General features: G+C 42.7%; 1 protein-coding gene across 5 annotated transcripts in view; it reads right to left on the reverse strand.

The window, feature by feature from the left end:
- Positions 1 to 20,027, reverse strand: part of SGCG (sarcoglycan gamma) — a 263,284-nt gene that overhangs the window by 73,902 nt on the left and 169,355 nt on the right. For all 5 annotated transcript variants that reach the window (XM_063429771.1, XM_063429762.1, XM_063429787.1 and 2 more), the window contains exon 3: positions 5,623 to 5,724. In XM_063429771.1, the coding sequence (XP_063285841.1) occupies positions 5,623 to 5,724 (102 nt within the window). The remainder of the gene's footprint in view (positions 1 to 5,622; positions 5,725 to 20,027) is intronic.

Consider the following 20,027-nt stretch of genomic DNA (forward strand, 5'->3'; position numbering starts at 1 on the left):
GCAGAGTTCTCATTTGTTGCACAGTGTCCCCTAGGGCTGCCAGGCTCTGCTTGAGATCGATCACGTCTTCCTCCGTGGCTTGTACACGGTCAGTGACCGCTTGTACTTCAGTTTTGACTAGGGCAATGTCTGTGTCAAATAGTAGCTTGATTCTATCATAAAGGTCTGCATTGTCCTTTTTAGTAGCGTGTGCTGGGCTTGGGGACTCTGTTACGAGGGCTGTTGCTGTGTCTGGGTTCTTGCTGCCTTTCCCGTTCCCCCCTTCAGGCTCCTGAGGCTCTATGGTGTCTGGGACGGCTGGGGGTGGTGAGAGTTCTGTTGTTTTGGGCCTGGAGCATTTGAGGAGCGTCCCTATATCTCTCGCCTCTGGAATGGGTGCCCCTGTCTGTTTCTGTGTTTTTCGACCCATGATTGGAGTGTCAGGGTCGTTTTGGTAGGGGTGTAAATACTCACTCCAGTCTGCGAGGAGCTCGGCGTGGTAAGTTGCGGCCTTTAGGCTTTCAGACCGGAGCTTCTGCCGGGTCTTGCGGGGTGGAGCTGAGGCGGATCCGAACCGGAATAGCATGGGTCGATGCAGCAGGCAATTCTTAGCGGAGCTGTCTGTAATGGCGTCTAGGCTGTAGCGGTGCCAGGCCACGCCCCCCCACAGCTATTGCCTTTTAAGTGCAGCGCCAAAGAAAATTCAGGATGCCGAATATATATATATAATATATATATATGTAAAAAAAACACTGTACGGTTTATTGGAACAAACAGTAAAAACAATTCCTTACAAATAAATAAATGATAGTCCACCTAAGATAATTATTTATTTGTAAGGAATCGTTTTTTAATGTTTGTTCCAATAAAGCTTGCAGTGTTTTTTTACACCTATATTCGGCATCCTGAGTTTTAAAAGGCTGACTACCAGCGTTATGATTGGCCACACCCCTGAATACAAGCGTTATGATTGGCCGTCGAAGGAGCACGGCGACCAATCAAATAAGGAATACAGTTATATGAATACAGACTTTTACAAGACACAGACATTCCTATTGATAAAGCCGACCGGCGAAATGTGTCTCGGAGAGAGAGGAGGGTCCACTCTACACCATATATTTGGGACTGGTATTACTTACTTATATTAGCTTTTAATTCTATTTGTGTTTTATCAATAAAGTGTTATTTTATGTAATTACCAGTCCAGTGGACCTTTACTGTTTCCTGATCCTGTATACAAGAAGGATAGTGACTCCCTTAAAGACACACACATTCTGACACTAAGAGCCTGGTATAATTGGCTCTACTAAAGGTGAGCAGTTTATTGCACTGACACTTTGGATATATTTTTACCTCAACAATTTTTCACTAGGGCATTTTGTCTCCCTTTTGTCTCCATATCTGAGAACCACTGGGTCAAGAATTTGGAGAGGGTTTGGACCAAACATACCCCTGCTTCTGAGACCTGAGCCTATCCTTATAGGGTTTATACCATGTGAGTTTGGTCTACATTCTTGTGCATCACATTTTGGTCTCATTGATATACTACACTATTTTGTGTCCATTTTTCTGTTTTGGAGAATATTGTTATTATACATCCCATCAAGTGGGAGAACATTGTCATTTTACACCATCTCAATATATAGTGGGGTAAGTTTATTTTATATACTAGCGCTCCACTTAGTGAGTCTTTTTGGGTGGTGTGTTCCACCGGGTTCACTTTTCTTGACATGTTTTATTCTATTTGTAGATACCATTTTTCCAATTTGTGGTAACATTTCATTTTAATGTGTGCTCTCACCACTATTTATCATATATTACACTTGTGTTTTGTGTGTTTGGAGTGATACACACGGTGAATGGAGCTCCATTTTCATTATCTTTTTATCAAGCTTTACTATTTACTTTTTTTTACTGTCAATGGAGGAGTGTAATAATATAGAAACAAGTCTTAAGGAATTGAAACAAAAGCATTGACAAGTTGCTTTAAGCACAAGTGATGAATGCTGTATCACTTTAAGGAGTGCTGGACCTGCTTTTTTTTTTTCTTTTTTTCTTTTATTTACTGGCTGATTGAATCATTTTGATGGAGAATAATTAGCTGGTACTTCATCTTGCTGCTACTACACATTCTTTGTCTCTGAACTGGAGAAAAAGTCCGGGAGATAATATAACACAGATTCATCCATCAAACAGCTTTATTTCAAATGAATGTTTCATTGTCTATAATGTTTATTATAAATTGTGAAAATAAGTAACTAAGCTTACTACACTGAGCACCACTGAGATGGAGGGTGAAAAGAAAATGTTAAGATATTTATTACAATAGATTAAATGTCGCAAAGAAGAACAAAGAATATAAATCAGGTTGGATTTATTTAAAACGTATGCTTCTATTAACACTGCAGGTCTTTATGGCTGACATTTAATCTATTTGTAGAAATTACTGCTGTTCTATATTATTTCCAATTAGGGAAGATAAAACTGTTCTCAAATCAAAACATTAGAAAAAATATAAAACTTTGAAAAAAATACGATAGGAGAGAATTGTTTCTTGTCTGATATAATTAATTATTTATGTCACACGGACAATATAAGACATTTTAAAATGTGTTTGCCTCATTAAGTGCCTACTTGTTAAAGATTTAAACATTTCAAACCCTCGGTAGATTGTGTTTTTCTGGTGAACCTCATACATTAATTAAGTATGTGGCTAAATTCTACAGAACAATAACAAAAAAGCTAAAAAGTTAAAATGGTTTGCTTCTAAAGAAAATGATTGGATTGTTACTGCCAAATGTATTATGCTGTCAACAGATTTATAAACGGAAATATAACTCTATGTATAGAAGAATAACAGAAAATATAAAGTTAATTTCAAACTTTATTCTCTTTTTTTTTTTTTTTTTTAAATCCTGTTATGATGGATATCTCTAGGCTAATTAATTATTTTTTGTGTTTATATATTTAGAAGGGAACGTAAGAAACAGAGATGTTCAAAAGGCAGATATTGTAGAACCACACATTAAATGATGCATATCCACCGTTTAGATAGCAAAGTATCATGGAAGCTGACGTTCTATAACAGGGGTCCTCAAACTCCAGCCCCCCAGATGTTGCTGAACTACAACTCCCATTATTCTTTGAATTACATAGATAGCCAGAGAATCATGGGAGTTGTAGTTCAGCAACATCTGGGGGGCCGGAGTTTGAGGACCCCCGTTCTATAACATCTGGGCAAACTACCTTTTGGGCACCCCCGATATAAACATAAAAAAAACATAGATACCTCGTTGGTAGCCGTTTATCAAGTGTGAATCTATCTAACTGGCAGCAATGTTTTTTTATATCAAACCATACCAATATGGATTTAAAATACTGGAGACAGCATTGTTTAGCTGTAATGCCTATCATGTGGGACTGCACCCTCATACTTATTGAGCTGTAGTAGTTATGGTGTTCAGAGTGAACCTATAGTGTTTTAACTCTTATGTGGCAACAAGTATATCTCAGAAAAAAAACTTTTGTGGCACTGAAAGCACAAGGTGCTGCAGGAGACACAGGCATTGGGCCGATTCACAAAATGGTGGTCCTAAAACAATGGTACCATAGTAGGCCCAAAGCAACTTACATGTAACTACCAATGCTTTCTGTCCTGCATTACTCTGACCATACAGTTTTCAAAGCCATTGTACAGGCTTTCAAATATATGTGATTGTTCCCTTTTGCTAAAAAAAAACAAACAGGCTACCATTAAATAATCCCTTGTAAGCAGACTCTGAATTTCTTATAGTTTGCACGGAGACAGAGTAGCGTATCACAGGCTAGAGTCCTCATTTGGCTCTCCTCTAAATAAAACAAAACATACCAACAAATAAACAGTCAGACAATCTATCTACCTTAACCTCTTTTAGAAATAAACAAGATAAACAAGAACGATTAATGATATATAGGTTTCCATTTTATAACTTACCCCCTCTCTATCACTGTCTCAGCCTCATCCATCTTGGATTGTGGATGTTCTACTACCAATCCTATTCCACCTCTCACGCATTTTCTATCAAATTGTCTCACAACGGCACTTACCAAAGCAATACACATCCTTGGGTGATGTGAGCTGATACAATTGTATACATGCATATATTATAGACAAAAAGTGCACTCACGGGTCTTTGTAACAGTATATGTCCAAAAAGATACACCTCGGTTCTGTCAACGTTTCAGTCCAACACAGGACTTTTTTCAAGACCACTGTGTGTGCCAGAGTGCATTTGTCTGTGTGTGTGTCTCTATATGCATGTCTGTGTATCTGTGCATGTGTCAGTGTATGTGTGTGCATCTCTCTGTTTGTTAATGTATGTATGTGTATCTGAGTGTGTGCATCTCTGTGTCATTGTATGTGTTTGTATCTAAGTGTTTGCATCTCTGTGTGTTAGTGTATGTTTGTGTATCCTCATGTGTATGTATCTGTGTATATCTAGCAATGTGTGTGTGTGTCTATGTGTTTCGAGGTGTGTATCTGTGTGTGTGGTAGTATATGTATATTTGCTTTCAAGCACCAACACAACACATAAATGCACCACTGTGTTCAAACAGCAAAAATGCACACATATACACCCCTACATTCACATACATATGCTTTATACATAACAAGCTTACATTCCAACAAACAGACACTGCACACAAATACAACTCCACAAGCATGGACACATGGGAGATCTTCAGCTGGCAAAGTATTGTGGAAAATGTATGACAGTTGAAGATCTAGCTTTTGTCCAATCGTGCTCTACAAACATCAGAACACTTGCTCTCTCTAGTCCTACCTCTAAGTGGCCCTGGTTACAAGTGGCTTGAAAGAGTTAACAACTGAAGGTACTTCAACACTAGTCATAGCCATACAGTCCTGCTACCAACATTAACCACCATCATGGCCAATGTTCTAACCCTATCTCATCTCATCTCTCTACAGGTTCATCATTGTTACCCCACTGCTTTACCTTCTCAACTAATGCTCCAGACCTGCTTTTATTTACTTGTTCATAGTATGTCATTGTAAACAAAGTGTTTGCAACAAGGTCCACTGACTTCTACGTTTGCTATTAAATGATAATGTGTGTGTGTTTAGTTAATAATGACATTATAATAAAAATGATATAGCTAACTATAACTTTCTACTTAACTCCTTCCACTTTTACGAAGAATCATCAGATTTTCCACATCTATCTAACTGTCCACTGTCTCTCCCCACACCCCGTTATCACACAGTTATGTTTTCCTGATTTTTAAATCTGGATACATTTTCATATACTGCAACTTCTTATAGCTGCCAAAAATGAATATACAATATCTGTGGAGTAATTTTGTTCCTTAAAAAGGCTCCCAGCAAGAATGTAATAGCACCTTATGTCAAGATTGCATTACCTGAATGTAACGTGTCATTATTTTTTTTAGTAGTTTACAATTATGCCATAGACTAGAAGCAAGTATTTTTTTCAAGTGGGAAACAGGAATAAAGATATTTGGAATAATAGTCTTTTTTTCAATCTTTCATTAAAGCACTATTATGAATACATCTATGACAAGTCACTGTATTCTGATAGCGTTGAATACTTGCTAAATGCAGACAATTGAATACTCACTCACCACTCGCGAATGGATTTCTTTGGCATACAGTGGATACAGGAATTCTGACTCCCCCTCAAGACGAAGACCCTCACTGGTTACACGTAAGTGTCCCATCCCAGCCTGAGGAAAGAATGTACAGATAACGTTATACAATTTCTATTAATAATATGATAAAAAAATCAATTAACCATCAAAGATGATTACAGTAAACCAAAATAAAACAAAATCCATTTGTTTTTCATACTATAGTTGACTCTTTATTAAAGCAGATGATGGAAGAACTCATATTTAGTCTCAAACTGTTCCTGCCGAGACGGAACTTGAATTGACCCTAATTACAACTCTCTAACATAGGTATGTATGAAATCTAAGCAAGTACAGAGCAAAATAGTCGGTAAGCTGACAATCTAAAGAATATAAACACACACACACGCACACACACTCTCTCTCTCTCTACATTGTATGGATCATAAATTATAAAAGGGTAAAATACATTTTAAAAAATAAACATATATATCATTAGGATTCCCAGTAGATGTACAGATTAGTAGAGCCGCAGGGCGATATATTTTAATCAGTAAAGTCATATTCTAATCAATGGAGTCTTTTCTTTTTTTTTACATTTATACATTTTTATTGGAGTTTTCATTGCAAATGTAATAGAGACATTGAAATATAACGGAACAACATGTACCGACTGCACAATAAATCTAGCTCAAGTAGGTAACAGCGAAGAGTGTAATATCGGGAAGTGATACAGTTATTACAGTAATGATAGAACTCTGCAAGACGTGTAAGCAGATATCATTGTGTCAGTCGTAAAACTTTTAGTTTGAACCCATTGGAAGATGTAAGGGCAAGAACTGTGAATACATTGTGTACTCATGATAATTTGAATCATATCTATCTGGGTCAGTGGTGTACTAAGGGGGGGCGAGGCGGCGGGGGCGGTCCGCCCCGGGTACCACTCACTAAGGGGGTGCCCGGGGCGAACTTTCACAGGGGCGGCATTTCGCCGCCCCTGTGTCTTATGTAAAGGGACTGGCTGCTTATGAAATTATCCATGCGATTTCCCATCCAGCAGCAGTAGGTCCTCTGTTCTCGCGATCTGCGAGAGCGTTACCGTGGGTTGCCATAGCAACCAGCTGCAACGCTCTCACGGATCGCGAGAAACAGATAATCCTGCTGCTGCTGGATGGGAAACGAGCATGCAGAGTTCTGGGCCCCTCTTCACTGCCCATCTATGCGGTGCCACCGGACCAGGGGCAGGCTGGGCCGGGGGGCAGGGAGGCATTTGCCCCCCAGGCCGCCCTAAATTCTATTAAGACCGGCCGCTGCAGGGCAGGCCCTTTAAATGCTGCAGCCGCTTGAGCGCTCTGTTAAGAGCCTCAGGCGGCTGCAGCACATCTTCTCTTCTCCCCTCCCCTGTAGCGTGGCCGAGCGGTGCCCGGCCGGAGTCATAGGAAGGTGCACACTCAGTGTGAACTTCCTGTCAGTCCGGCCGGTTACAGGAAACAGAAACTCCTGTTCCGCGACGAGTTTCTGTTTCCTGTAACTGGCCGGACTGACAGGAAGTGCACACTGTGTGTGCACTTTCCTATCACTCCTGCCGGGCACCGCGGACCGGAGAGCAGCTCGGCCACGCTACAGGGGAGGTGAGGTGAGGGGGGAGTAAGTGGAGGAGGGGGGAGGGGAGAGTAAGTGGAGGAGGGGGAGGGGGAGTAAGTGGAGGAGGAGGGGGAGTAAGTGGTGGAGGAGGGGGGAGAGTAAGTGAAGGGGGAGAGTAAATGAAGGAGGGGGAGAGAGTACGTGGGGGAGGGGGGAGTAAGTGAAGGACGGGGGAGAGTAAGTGAAGGGGGAGAGAGTAAGTGAAGGAGGGGGAGGGGGAGGGGAAGAGTAAGTGAAGGGGGAGTAAGTGAAGGGGGGAGAGTAAGTTAAGGGGGGGAGAGAGTAAGTGAAGGGGGAAGAGTAAGTGAAGGGGGGAGGGGGGAGTAAGTGAAGGAAGGGGAGAGTAAGTGAATGGGGGAGAGTAAGTGAAGGTGGAGTAAGTGAAGGGGGAGAGAGTAAGTGAAGGAGGGGGGAGAGTAAGTGAGGGGGGGAGAGTAAGTGAAGGAGGGGGAAGAGTAAGTGAAGAGGGGAGAGAGTAAGTGAAGGAGGGGGAAGAGTAAGTGAAGGGGGGAGTAAGTGAAAGGGGGAGGGGAGAGTAAGTGAAGGGGGGAAGAGTAAGTGAAGGGGGAGAGAGTAAGTGAAGGAGGGGGAAGAGTAAGTGAAGGGGGGAGTAAGTGAAAGGGGGAGGGGAGAGTAAGCGAAGGGGGGAAGAGTAAGTGAAGGGGGAGAGAGTAAGTGAAGGAGGGGAAGAGTAAGTGAAGGGGGGAGTAAGTGAAAGGGGGAGGGGAGAGTAAGTGAAGGGGGGAGAGTAAGTGAAGGAGGGGGGAGAGAGTAAGTGAAGGAGGGGGAAAGTAAGTGAAGGAGGGGGGAGAGTAAGTGAAGGAGGGGGAGAGTAAGTGAAGGGGGTGAGTAAGTGAAGGAGGGGGAGTGACAGAAGGAAGGGGGGAGTAACAGAAGGAAGGGGGGAGTAAGAAGAAGAAGGGGGGAGTAAGAAGAACACAAGGAGGAGGGGGAAGAGTAAGGGTGAGGAGAAAGGGGAGATGAGGAGGACAGAGGGAGGAGAGGGGGTAGGAAGAACACAGGGAGGGGGAGGTGAGGAGAACACAGGGAGGGGGGAGGTGAGGAGAACACAGGGAGAGGGGAGGTGAGAAGAACACATGGAGGGTGGGTGAGTGTGAGAAGAGACCGCTAGGGGAGGGTGGGGGAGAGGATAGACCACTAAGGGACAGGGGAGAGCTCTAAGGGGCAGAAGGGACAGCTCTATAGGACAGGGGGCAAGACAGGGAGCTCTTTCACACTACGCACACACACACACACACCCACAATGCATCCCTATATATACACAGAAACACACAATGCATCCCTACACACACAGAAACACAACATGCTTCCCTTACACACAGATAAGCACACAATGCATCCATTACACACAGAAAGACAACATGCTTCCCTTACACACAGATAAACACACAATGCATCCATTACACACACACAATGCAACCCTTGCACACAAAGACAATGCATCCTTTGCACACATGCAAAAACACACTGCTTTTCTTACATACACACAAAAAACACAATGCATCTCTTACACACACTCAATGAACACACATACAGACACACACCTTGCATCCCTTATGCATACAAACAAAGATTCACGCAATGCATCCCTTACACACAACCAGAAACACACAATACATCCCTTATACACAAATACACACTGCTTCCACTACAAACAAACACACTGCATCACCTGCACAAACTGGTATCCCTATACACTACATACCATAAGCACACATATTAGATCCTCTACAATAACACATAGCACATCCCCTACACACTCCACTCCCTGTGAGCGAACTCATGGGTGGGTGGAACATATAAGTGGACTTATGAGTGGGCCTTGTGGGCATACTCAACGTCAGGCACTGGGGCCCAGACCTTGAGCTATGTAAGGGGCCCCCCAAAAATGGAGCTGCTTCCAATTCTCCCAGAACATTGAATTTTGTGACCACAGTTGCAAACAGCCTCCAGAGATCTTGTTCTACACCAGACCAGTGGAGCCAAACTGCAGCCCATCATCGTCCTCATCTGGTTGTAAGTAGGCAATCTAGTATATTATTAGTGACACTAATCTATAATTTACCTCACATTAAAGGGACACTATCGTCCCCAGAACCACTTCAGTTTTGATGAAGCCGGTCCCTGCAGGCTTTTTAATGTAAACACACACTGTGTGCAGCACTGGCGTTAGTTCGTATGGCAGATCATATGGGTGGGGCATTGTGATGTCACATGGGGGGCGGCAAATTGAGCTGTTCCCCATGCAGCCACAGGTGCCGCTGTGCTGGGAGATTGTGATTACTCTTCACTTCCTCCCAGCCTACAGAGCAGCGCATGGGAGAGAGAGAGGAGGAGCCATGATTTAACTTACAACAAATCCAGTAAGCAAATCTTTATAAATTTGGGGAGGGGGGTCAGCTCTGTTCCACAGTTTATTGGTGTTTACTCTGATGTCTGTATTAATATTGAGGGATTTCTAAGTAGTAACATCAGTGTGTGTCAGCAGGGCCAGCCGTTGGGGTGTGCAAGTTGTGCGATCACGCAGGGCGCCATGACAACAGAGGTGCCCGGCGGACAACACAGCTCACAAGTTGGGGACACCAGCATATTCAATTTAAACGATTCGCTGGTGGTCCACTGGTGCGCACCAGCAGTAGGTGCAGTCAGATTATATCCTCTCCCTCGTGGTTCCGGTGCTCAGTTAGTGAGTCAGAGCACAGGCTCTCAGCCTGCGCTCTGACAACATTGAAAGTCAGAGCTGTGAAGGAGCGGGTATGGCAAAGATCTACTGATTAGCATAACATCAATATCCATTATAAAACCAGGAAAAGGTGGGCATGGATGGTGAACGGATTTGGTGGTGCAATGGGCCACTTGACTGGTTTTGCCCCCCAGACCTAAGGCTGCCAGCCCTCCCCTGCACCGGACCACCAGTCGAGGAGGATGGGACGGGCAGGTAAGTGGCAGCACTTATTCCACACAACATACACACTGCATCTGCATACACTATACACACACTGCATACACTATTCACACACTGCATACATTATACACACACTGCATACACTAAACACACTGCATACACAATAAACACACTGCGCACTTCATACACTATACACACACTGCATACACTATACACAGTGCATACACTATACTCACACACTGCACACTTCATACAGTACACATTACATACACTACACACACTGTATATACTACACACACTGCATACACTATACACACACTGCACACTTTATACACTATACACACACTGCATACACTATACATACAAGCTCCATACATTATACACACAAGCTGCATTCACTACACACACACTGCATACACTACACAGGCTGCATACGCTATACAAGCGCACACACTGCATCCACTACGCAAACACACTACATTCACTACGCAAACACACAGCATTCACTATGCAAACACACTGCATTCACTACGCAAACACAAACTTATACATGTGTATCTGTATGTCTGTGTATCTGTATGTGTATCTGTTTGTGTGTCTGTGTTTGTTTCAGTGTTCAGTGCCAAATACATTACAAAAAATTGCTGTTGTTTTTTACATTTCTAAAGTTGGGAGGGGGGGAGGTGTGCCAAATAAAGGATCCGCCCCGGGTGCCAAATACTCCAGGTACGCCCCTGATCTGGTTATATCCTTTAGCAATGGCTTTCTCTTGATCACCATCATCCCATTGTCCCTAAATATTCATGAATTTGGACATATCGCCCACCACACTAACAGACATTTCTTCATACATTTTATTGGAATCTAACTGGAAATCCCTTCTGAGATTGTAGGTGATTTAGAAGATTTCCATGCACATACAACGCCCATTTTAGCTGCTAGAAGAATCTGTAATACCATATGTTTAGGTGCTCCTATAAGTAGGTCAGGGAACATATCTAGTTGGAAATATTCTGGTTTAAGGGCAAGATTTGTCTTCATAGTTTTCTGTATTAAATTCATCACTATATCATCACCATCTAATGTTTTGATATAACGAGACCAAAATATACGCAATATGTTGCCCTCAGAAACCTGGCAAAGCCATCAGTTTGATGATGGTGATGGATAAAGCTTTGCTAGCCTGCTCGGGATGAGATACCATCTCATTAACAATTTTATATGAGATTTCCAGTGTGTAAAACACCTTGAGGTGCCCTTAAACTGAACCACTTTTAGCCACTGGTCTGGGGTAAAATGAGTCCCTAAAAATTGTTCCTATTTAATCATGTAATGGAGAGATTTTCTGGTGCCAAATGCTCACCTGATGGTGAGTAGCACACCGGTAAGGGCTTGTCTACCGAGCTTGTAATCTATTTAATTCCCTCTTTAGATGTGAAAACTGTTTACTTTTAACGCTAGGACTTACCGTACCTTTGTTTATTTAATACATCTAATTCTTGGATTAGCTGTGTCTGCACCTCACTTGAAAACCTTTTCCATCAGAAACCCTCTTTACTAAGCAGTCCCCTGAGTACAGATTTATGATTGCCAAACATTCTACAAAGAAGTCTGATATGAGGTCTTTTCTAATGCCATAAACCCCTGTTGAGCATAGAGGTTTTGCAATAGGTATCTTATGCCCAACTTCTTACATTAGTTGATTAGTGGAACTATTGTATAAATTGATAGCTGTTATCGCTGTTCATTATTTAGTGTACCGCAATCCACTGGGGAGGAGAGATGCTACCTTCCAGGTTGTGTATGCAAGACATCTTGACATCTTATTGTAGAAGGTATTACATAGAGATACTATTACTACATGTCCTGTAAGGCTGAACTCTCTGACATGCAATTTAAAGGTAAAACAGATATTCTTTAAGATGTGGGAACAGACTGAGAAATCCCAAAGATCCCTAGACACCTGTGTCTTTTTAGAAAGAAGGATCGTGTCTCAGGGAAGAAGAGACTCAAAAGTCTAGAATCAATGTTCCATGTGTCATTTGTGAGAAGAGAGGAACGTTTTAATGAAGTTAGTCAGGGAGAGACTGACTGGTACCCTGTGACAATAGATACTGATAGCTATCAGCCACATTCTAAAGAATAGAATGTTGGGTTCGTGTAAATAAAGCTGCATGTATACAACTGTCCAGATATGGATATCACCTACATTCCTACTGAAAAAAAATCATAGGGTGTATGGAAATTGGGGAACTATTATTAGAAGCAAAAAGGGAATAGCATTTATTGTTTCAAGGTGATGCTGCAATTTTAACCTTGATAAAAGCAGCAAGTTGTGTCCTGATCCAGAACACTGACGCTTCTTTTATCGCATGATAAGTTGAACAACATTCACAAGCTTAGCTAGACTTGTAGTTCTCTAGTTACATACAATGGACTGAAAGTCGTGTATTCAGAGCGTTATTTCTATAAATATTATAATGTGGAATTCTTGATCCTTTTTATATTTATATTTTGAGACAGTTCATTTATGAGCTAATTTAATGGTATATTTAAAGACTCATCTGGCTGCAAGGACGAGGTGTGTTGTCAAGATTGCTTCTGGGGAAACCATGCATAAACATTTGTCATCAAAGGTCACTGGTAGTTTTGGCTGAATCCTCTGCACATTGAATACATAGCTTTTTTTTTACAACAATATTAATTATGGATATAATGTAATTTTTTTTATATTTTAGAACCTGAAGGTGAGTTTATGTGTCTTTAAAACATGGTTCGTGGCATGACAGTTGAAAATATTGTTTGATATGCAATAGCAGTATGCTATGATTTAGCGCAAACCTTTAACACACACACATATGTCATGTTCCTTTCTCAAACCTGCTAGAAGTCATAGTTAATAGTTTCAGAATACCGTGAGGTCCGTGTGTGTGCCTTGATTAGATATTAAAGGAACAAAACATTCACATTTCAAAGACCAACTGTTCTGCCTGCTCGGGGCACTGGCAGTCTGATTAACAGCAGTTTAAAAATATCCCCACTGCTTTAAGAAACAAAAGTGCATCTTTAAAACTATATCATAGCAACTAAAGAATCTGAAATGTTTTTAAGTATCGAAGAAAGCTACTGGTGCAAATTCCCCTCTTCGCACAAGTATGTGGGGAGCCATTAACTAGAGTGCTTAGCGCACACATTTTCTTCTAACAGAATCAGCATTTTAAATAAAAATCTTACGGGTTCTTTTTAATTATATTCCCTCCAACTAGTCTGAGGATTCCTATCAGTTAGCTGAGCATTTGTCATGGCTGTTCATAACTTATTACAAGCTTAGCGCACAGGGGACCACAATCATAACAGCTTGCTGCCTGGTGGGTGTATAATAAACAGCTCTTATCATCCTTCCATCTCATTGCTTTTCCTCTTAGCTAATTTGCCGGGAATATAACCTACGATCCTTAGGTTTGATCCATTTTTACAGGTGCATACTGAATGATCTCACAATCCATTCTAATTTATAATGAAATTTAAAGGGACGCTCCAGACACCATAACAGCTTCATCAACATTAAATTGTGAGGGTGCCATTATGTCCCTAGCACTGACATACCTTTATGGGTTAAACCAGGCGTTAAACCAGGCGTCCCCCTTGCTGAACTACAACTCCCATGATTCCCAGCCTATCTATTTCATTCATAGAATCATGGGAGTTGTAGTTCAGCAACATCTGGAGGGCTGGAGTTTGGGGAAGCCTGGGTTAAACAGTTCATGAAACAGCTTAACCCCAAAGTCTCCTCTACAGCTCTAAATCTCTCCACCCCTCCACTATCCACTTGCTGAAAATCTTCAAAGTGAAAGCGTAAGACTGCAGTAGGCAGGGGTGCCACTTTTTGGCATAGAGAGGGGCGCTGATGTTTAGCATTTGGCAGTCCTAGGCTTCCGTTTTGATGCTTTTCAGCTAGTAGATTTCCAGCAAGCAGATATTGTAGGGAGAAGACCTTTCCAGCACTGGGGAGGGGACTTTGGGTTAAATAATTTGTGAATGGTTTAACCACTATAGATAAGACAGCACCAGGACCTCCTGGCACCATAACAACTTCATTTTGATTAAGTTGTTATGGTATCTGTAGTGTTCCTTTATATTAAAATAAGAGAATAATAAATGTGTCAAGTTCTTATTGCTTATGAATATATGTACTGCTTATATATTTTTAGATGTTTATTTCAATATACGTGGTATGCAGTAATGAACACATTAATTTAGAGTTAATGCTTACATTATTCAAATAATAGTCTGCTTCTACACACGTTGCAATGAGACCTTTTTGTCTGCATATAAAATCAGAATAGGTTTTACCATAACGGAAGCTTAAATTTAAATAGTGTCTCTGTGCACTGAGCTGCTCTCGCAAGCTTTGTAGTGGTAATTAGTTAAAGAAACTCCCGAAAACTCATTCTAAAATACTGTTAGTCTAATAAAAAAGGTATTACGAGGTACTGCAATAATCAGTTATATTGCAGTTGTAATTACAAATTTAGTGGTAAACGGTAAACAATTATATACTGTTTCATTGAGATAATAAGGTTGAGTAAAGATTGTTAATAAGCAATCAGTGAACGCAAGGTTGGTAATGAATCTGATGAAAGGATACTGTTATTTTTCTAACTCTTTTAAACGTAGTACGTGCTCAGATTATCTATTACAATAAGTAAAAAAAAACGAAAATACTGTGTCTTTGTATTTTTTCAATATACGACTGACAGCTTATTTTATTTTAAACATTTACAGTTATTCAATGAATCAATCAAGGTCCAAAGCAAGGTCCAAAGCAAGGTCCAAGATCAATATTTTATCTTAACCAGTGTTCTTCTAAACCTGTCTTTAGAACCCTCCAGATAGACATTGGCGGCTCGGTCATTTCCACTGAGACACCCCATGCATTAGTAGGACTAATTTTAAACTCTGGCTAGCACAAAGTTCCGGAGTCCAAGTTTAAAGAACACTGTCCTACATAATATATCTAACACAAGTAATTGAAAGAAAATGGGATCCTTTTTGTTGCTTGCTTTGCAAAGAAAACCTTTATATGGTTTTTATATTCTATGCTTTATTTGGCAATGTCTCAGATATAAACTGGATATTTATAACCTGTGAATTTTTAATGTCTTTTTTTCTCTTTTAGGCAGGACAATCTTTTTAGATTTTGGAAGTGTATTAATGCTTACCTCTTCCATGATGTGTGCCGTATTTTGTACGGCACCGTTATCAACGTACGGACAGGGTTATTTACAAAAGTAAGAATTTAAAGAAAATGTTAAGGCCAGAATAACTGACCTAGTGAATTTTTCCAGTTGGGCTATTTATCCTTAAATTTCAAATTCACTTTGAATTTTCATCTTAGTAAATAACTCTGTTAGTTTCAGCCAGCATACAGGGTAGAACAGCAGTTTAAATACCCATCACAAGTTAGAGTAGAGTAGACAAAGAGACCCCCTCTAGACTGTCTCAGGCATCCGATCACTGCAACATCATGCCACAGCAATCAATGCCAACAGCCAGCTGGAATGATCGCATCATGTACTGGGCTATTGCTATATTCTTTTTAAGTATGAGTAATATATGAGTAATGGCATGCCTTAGCTGTCATCAGTACTGACTGCTGTACTTGGGGGTAGTAGTAGAATACAAATTTGTGATCTTTGCAGTAGTAGGACTCACAGTTTGGGAAACTCCCGACGAAAATGAAATGTGTGTGAAAAACAAACAATTTAATATAACTTTCAGCTTAGCAGAGGTTGCTAATTAAATGGTTAAATAAATAGTGTACAATTATCACTGGGTCCACCTTTAACCCCTTAGTGACCAGACCGTTTTTAATTTTCTTACCGTTAAGGACCAAGTCTGTTTTTACATTTCTGTGGTGTTTGTGTTTAGCTGTAATTTTCCTCTTACTCATATACTGTATCCACACATATTATATATAGTTTTTCTAGCTATTAAATTGTATTTCTAAAGACATTATTATAAAAAATTGATAAAATATGATGAAACAATGAAAAAAACACACACTTTTTCTAACTTTGACCCCCAAAATCTGTTACGCATCTACAACTGCCAAAAAAACACCCATGCTAAATAGTTTATTTTTTATAATAATATATATACAATGTGACAAAATGGCTTTTGTCACTGGGTCTGCATGTGACAAACTGCCCTGCCCCCTATCTCACGGAGGGGTCTAGGTTTTGGGACATCTACGACTACCGGATGGGCATGTATGTCTGGGCTCACGAACGCGAGGTGAGCAAAGACATGACCCACCTGGTAACAAGGGAGTGGGAGCTGGAGCAGGACTACCAACACCTGCTCAGCTTCGTGCAGCCCCAACCTACCCGACAAGCAGAACCAGACCTCACTGACTGGTCCTGCGATGACCTCCAGATGGCAGGTAGAGATGGGACCGAGGTCTCTCTACCGGCCCTACAGGGATGCTGGGCAACCAACCCAGATCTCCAGCGACAGTGTGAGTCCCAGGGAGCCGAAGGTGTCATCCTTCCTCCCCAGTGGCAGCGTGAGTTCCAGGGAGCCGAAGGTACCGTCCTTCCTCCCCAGCAGCAGTGTGAGTTCCAGGGAGCCAAAGGTGTCGTCCTTCCTCCCCAGCGGCAGGCTGAGTTACAGGGGGCCCTCCAGCAGCAGAGTGGTATGCCGGGAAGGCAGTGTGAAGTATGTATGGGAGAGGAGCTTGCTACCCCCTCTCCCCAGCGGCAGATTATTAATGTGCAGGGAATTGGGAGCCCAGTCTCCATTCCCCAGCGGCAGATACAGCAGGGAACTGGGAGCTCAGTTTCCATTCCCCAGCGGCAGAGTGCCCTATCGGGAGAGGAGCATGTTACCCGCTCTCCCCAGCGACAGCATAGTGTACCGGGGGGAGACTGTAAGCCCCACAACTGTGCAGATGGGATCGTGGTCTCTGCACCTACAGCACAGGGTGTAAGGACAGTCAGTCCTGTCCCCCAGCAACAAGGCTGCTTAGCCAAAGGGGAGACAGTCGGTCTCCCCCTCCAACAGCGGAGCTATGTATCCAAAGGGGAGACAGTCGGTCTCCCCCTCCGGCAGCAGAGCTGTGCATCTAAAGGGGAGACAGTCGGTCTCCAGCAGCAGAGCTGTGCATCTAAAGGGGAGTCAGTCGGTCTCCAGCAACCAGGCTCCAACCAGACTACTCCCGTGGTAGTGCTGGCACCAGGGCAGAGTACCGCTGGTCTCTGCCCACTCAGCAACTGCCAAAACAGCCTACCAGTCCTCCACACAGCGTGGTGAGGCACCTGGACCTGGACAAGTTTTTCCCTTACTCAGGTGTAGTAACCATTTATTGTGGGTGGGCTGTACTGCTGTTTCTGTTTTGGGGGTGGGCTGCTGGACTAACAAGGGCACTGACCGGCAGGAGGTCAGATACCCTGTTAGTCTGTTTGGAAAAGGGGAAAATTTGTGGTGAAACCGACCTCGCCACTGGGCATTGGAGAAGCCTGTTTGCCCGCCTCCTACCTGCTGACTATGGCCCCTGGGTTATGTGGCCCTTCAAGTACAATATTTGGGCATATTGGATTTGTATGGTGCTGCTGCTGGCCCTTTAAAAACCATCTGGGGACATACTGTGGAGTTACTGGGTGGCCACCATTTCATGTATCAGAGGCACATGGTGAGAACAATGGATGAAGCACACGGTGAGAACAATGGATGGCGGCCATTTTAACTCACAGACATTGTTGTGACTTTTCTACACGGTGCTATCTCGCCGGTATTTGGTACACAACGACATCGTGCAGTAGTTTTAAACTATACAACAGGGGACACATTATACAGTAATTATTTTTTATATAATCTGTATATGTTCTGCAGAATCTGCATTAAACTGTATCTTCCAAACTACTGAATGGATCTGGGTGAATTTTGGATATGTGGTTCACCCAGATCCCCTGGTTCTGATGATATACTTATATGGGGTTATTGCATGTTTTGGGGTCCCTGTGATATGTTTTATAAAACTGTATTCTTCTGCCTGTGATAATGAGATTACCCATTGTGTTCAGTAATCCTATTACAGGCAGAGGGGAGGATTTTGTGTGGGAGTGTCTGTGTGTATTGTACAGATTGATTGGTTGTTTTGTCCCTCCCTGTGGGCGGTCCTGTATTCTCAACAACTGTAATAAAAACCAGGCTGGGAGTGCCAGCCTCAGTTCCTGCTTAACCCTCAAAGTGAAGTGTCGTCTCATTATTGGGGGAGGATTTATTGTATGCTGTTCCAGTTTGACTGCTAGGAGTGTAAACCTATTCGTATGGTTTTTCCTATTCAACTGTCTACAGCATTCACATGCTTTAGAGTACTCATATGCTTCTCTGATTTGGTGGTTGTGGTGTCTTCTGCAGCGCTTGGAGTCCTCAGGAAACGCTAGGAGCATCCTTTAACGGAGGTACCCAGTCGGGGTGCCAGGTGATCCGTTACAAGAGGTAACCCAGATTTTCCAGCAGGAGACATGGGCCCAACCCCGCAATCAGGGCTCAACAACGCACTGCCTCGGATAGTAGATGTGCTCACATCCACGGGCGCAATACACCCAATAACCACCCTTTTTCCGGACCAAAGACATACCCTACTACACACTATAGCGCGTGAACAAATACGGCGCTACACACGCTCGATCCCCCAACAACCGAGCCTTATACGGGAATGTACGGAGTTCGAATCCCTATGCAGAACGGACACACCGCCCCCCAGGGCGATCTCTCAAATATACACCTCGCTGGCAACCGGACGGTACCTCCTGGCACCGCCATGCATTCGGAGATGGGAAGAGGACCTTGAGGAGCCACTCACAGACGCAGACTGGTGTGGTGTATCACCAAATTAATATAAATATTACACAAGGTTCGTCTACATTAAAAGGTATTTATTTAGAAGGCAACAACACAATACTATAAATGTATCACAAACACACAGCCCAGACCCACGGAGCAACAACCCTTTTAAATCTATCTATCTATATAGTAATCCCCTTCCCCATACGTTTGATCTCACCCACGGTTAGGCCTTCACATCTAGTAATGGCTCACTGCTGCAAGTCCAACATCACATCCACCAAGGAAGAAAAGGAAGCAACAGAGTATAACATGGTTCACCAAGATAGCACATGGCGTCTGCACATCTGCTCAGTAGCAGAGCCAAGAAGTAACAGAGAGAAATGAGGATAGTGGGGGGAGTGGTTATCTCTTTCCTGACTTGTAAATTACCATATCAATTACCATATCAAAGTAAAGCTTATCCCCCTGTAAGAAAGATCTACATGAACTTGATCACATGACCCCTGGTCACCATGCTAGTTTGATGACAGAATGTCACCACAACTGGGATAAAATAATTACACTCATCCAGAAGACTCCCGGCTCAGCGAGGCTCCAGGAAAGCTCATATAAACTATTCACGAGGTGGTACGTCACCCCAGCGGACCTTCACACCAGAGACAGCTCAAAATCGGACGCATGCTGGAGATGTGGAAGAGAGACCGGGACGTTCTTACACCTCTGGTGGGACTGCACTCTCATTAGACCATTCTGGGTAACGGTGGGACGAGTGATCACCGAAACTACGGAGGAATGCCTCCCAATGACGCCGGCCCCCTTCTTGCTGCGCCACACGACGATGCCCATGCAGGTATATATGATACCTAGGCTTCTCAACGCAGCGAAAACAACAGTCCCTATCTTTTGGAAGCAACCACGCACCCCCCCGCTCAGACGATGGGTGGAAGAGTTGGACCCCACCCGATGGGTGGAAGAG

The sequence above is a fragment of the Pelobates fuscus genome, chromosome 1, assembly GCF_036172605.1.
Source record: "Pelobates fuscus isolate aPelFus1 chromosome 1, aPelFus1.pri, whole genome shotgun sequence".
Taxonomy (NCBI): domain Eukaryota; kingdom Metazoa; phylum Chordata; class Amphibia; order Anura; family Pelobatidae; genus Pelobates; species Pelobates fuscus.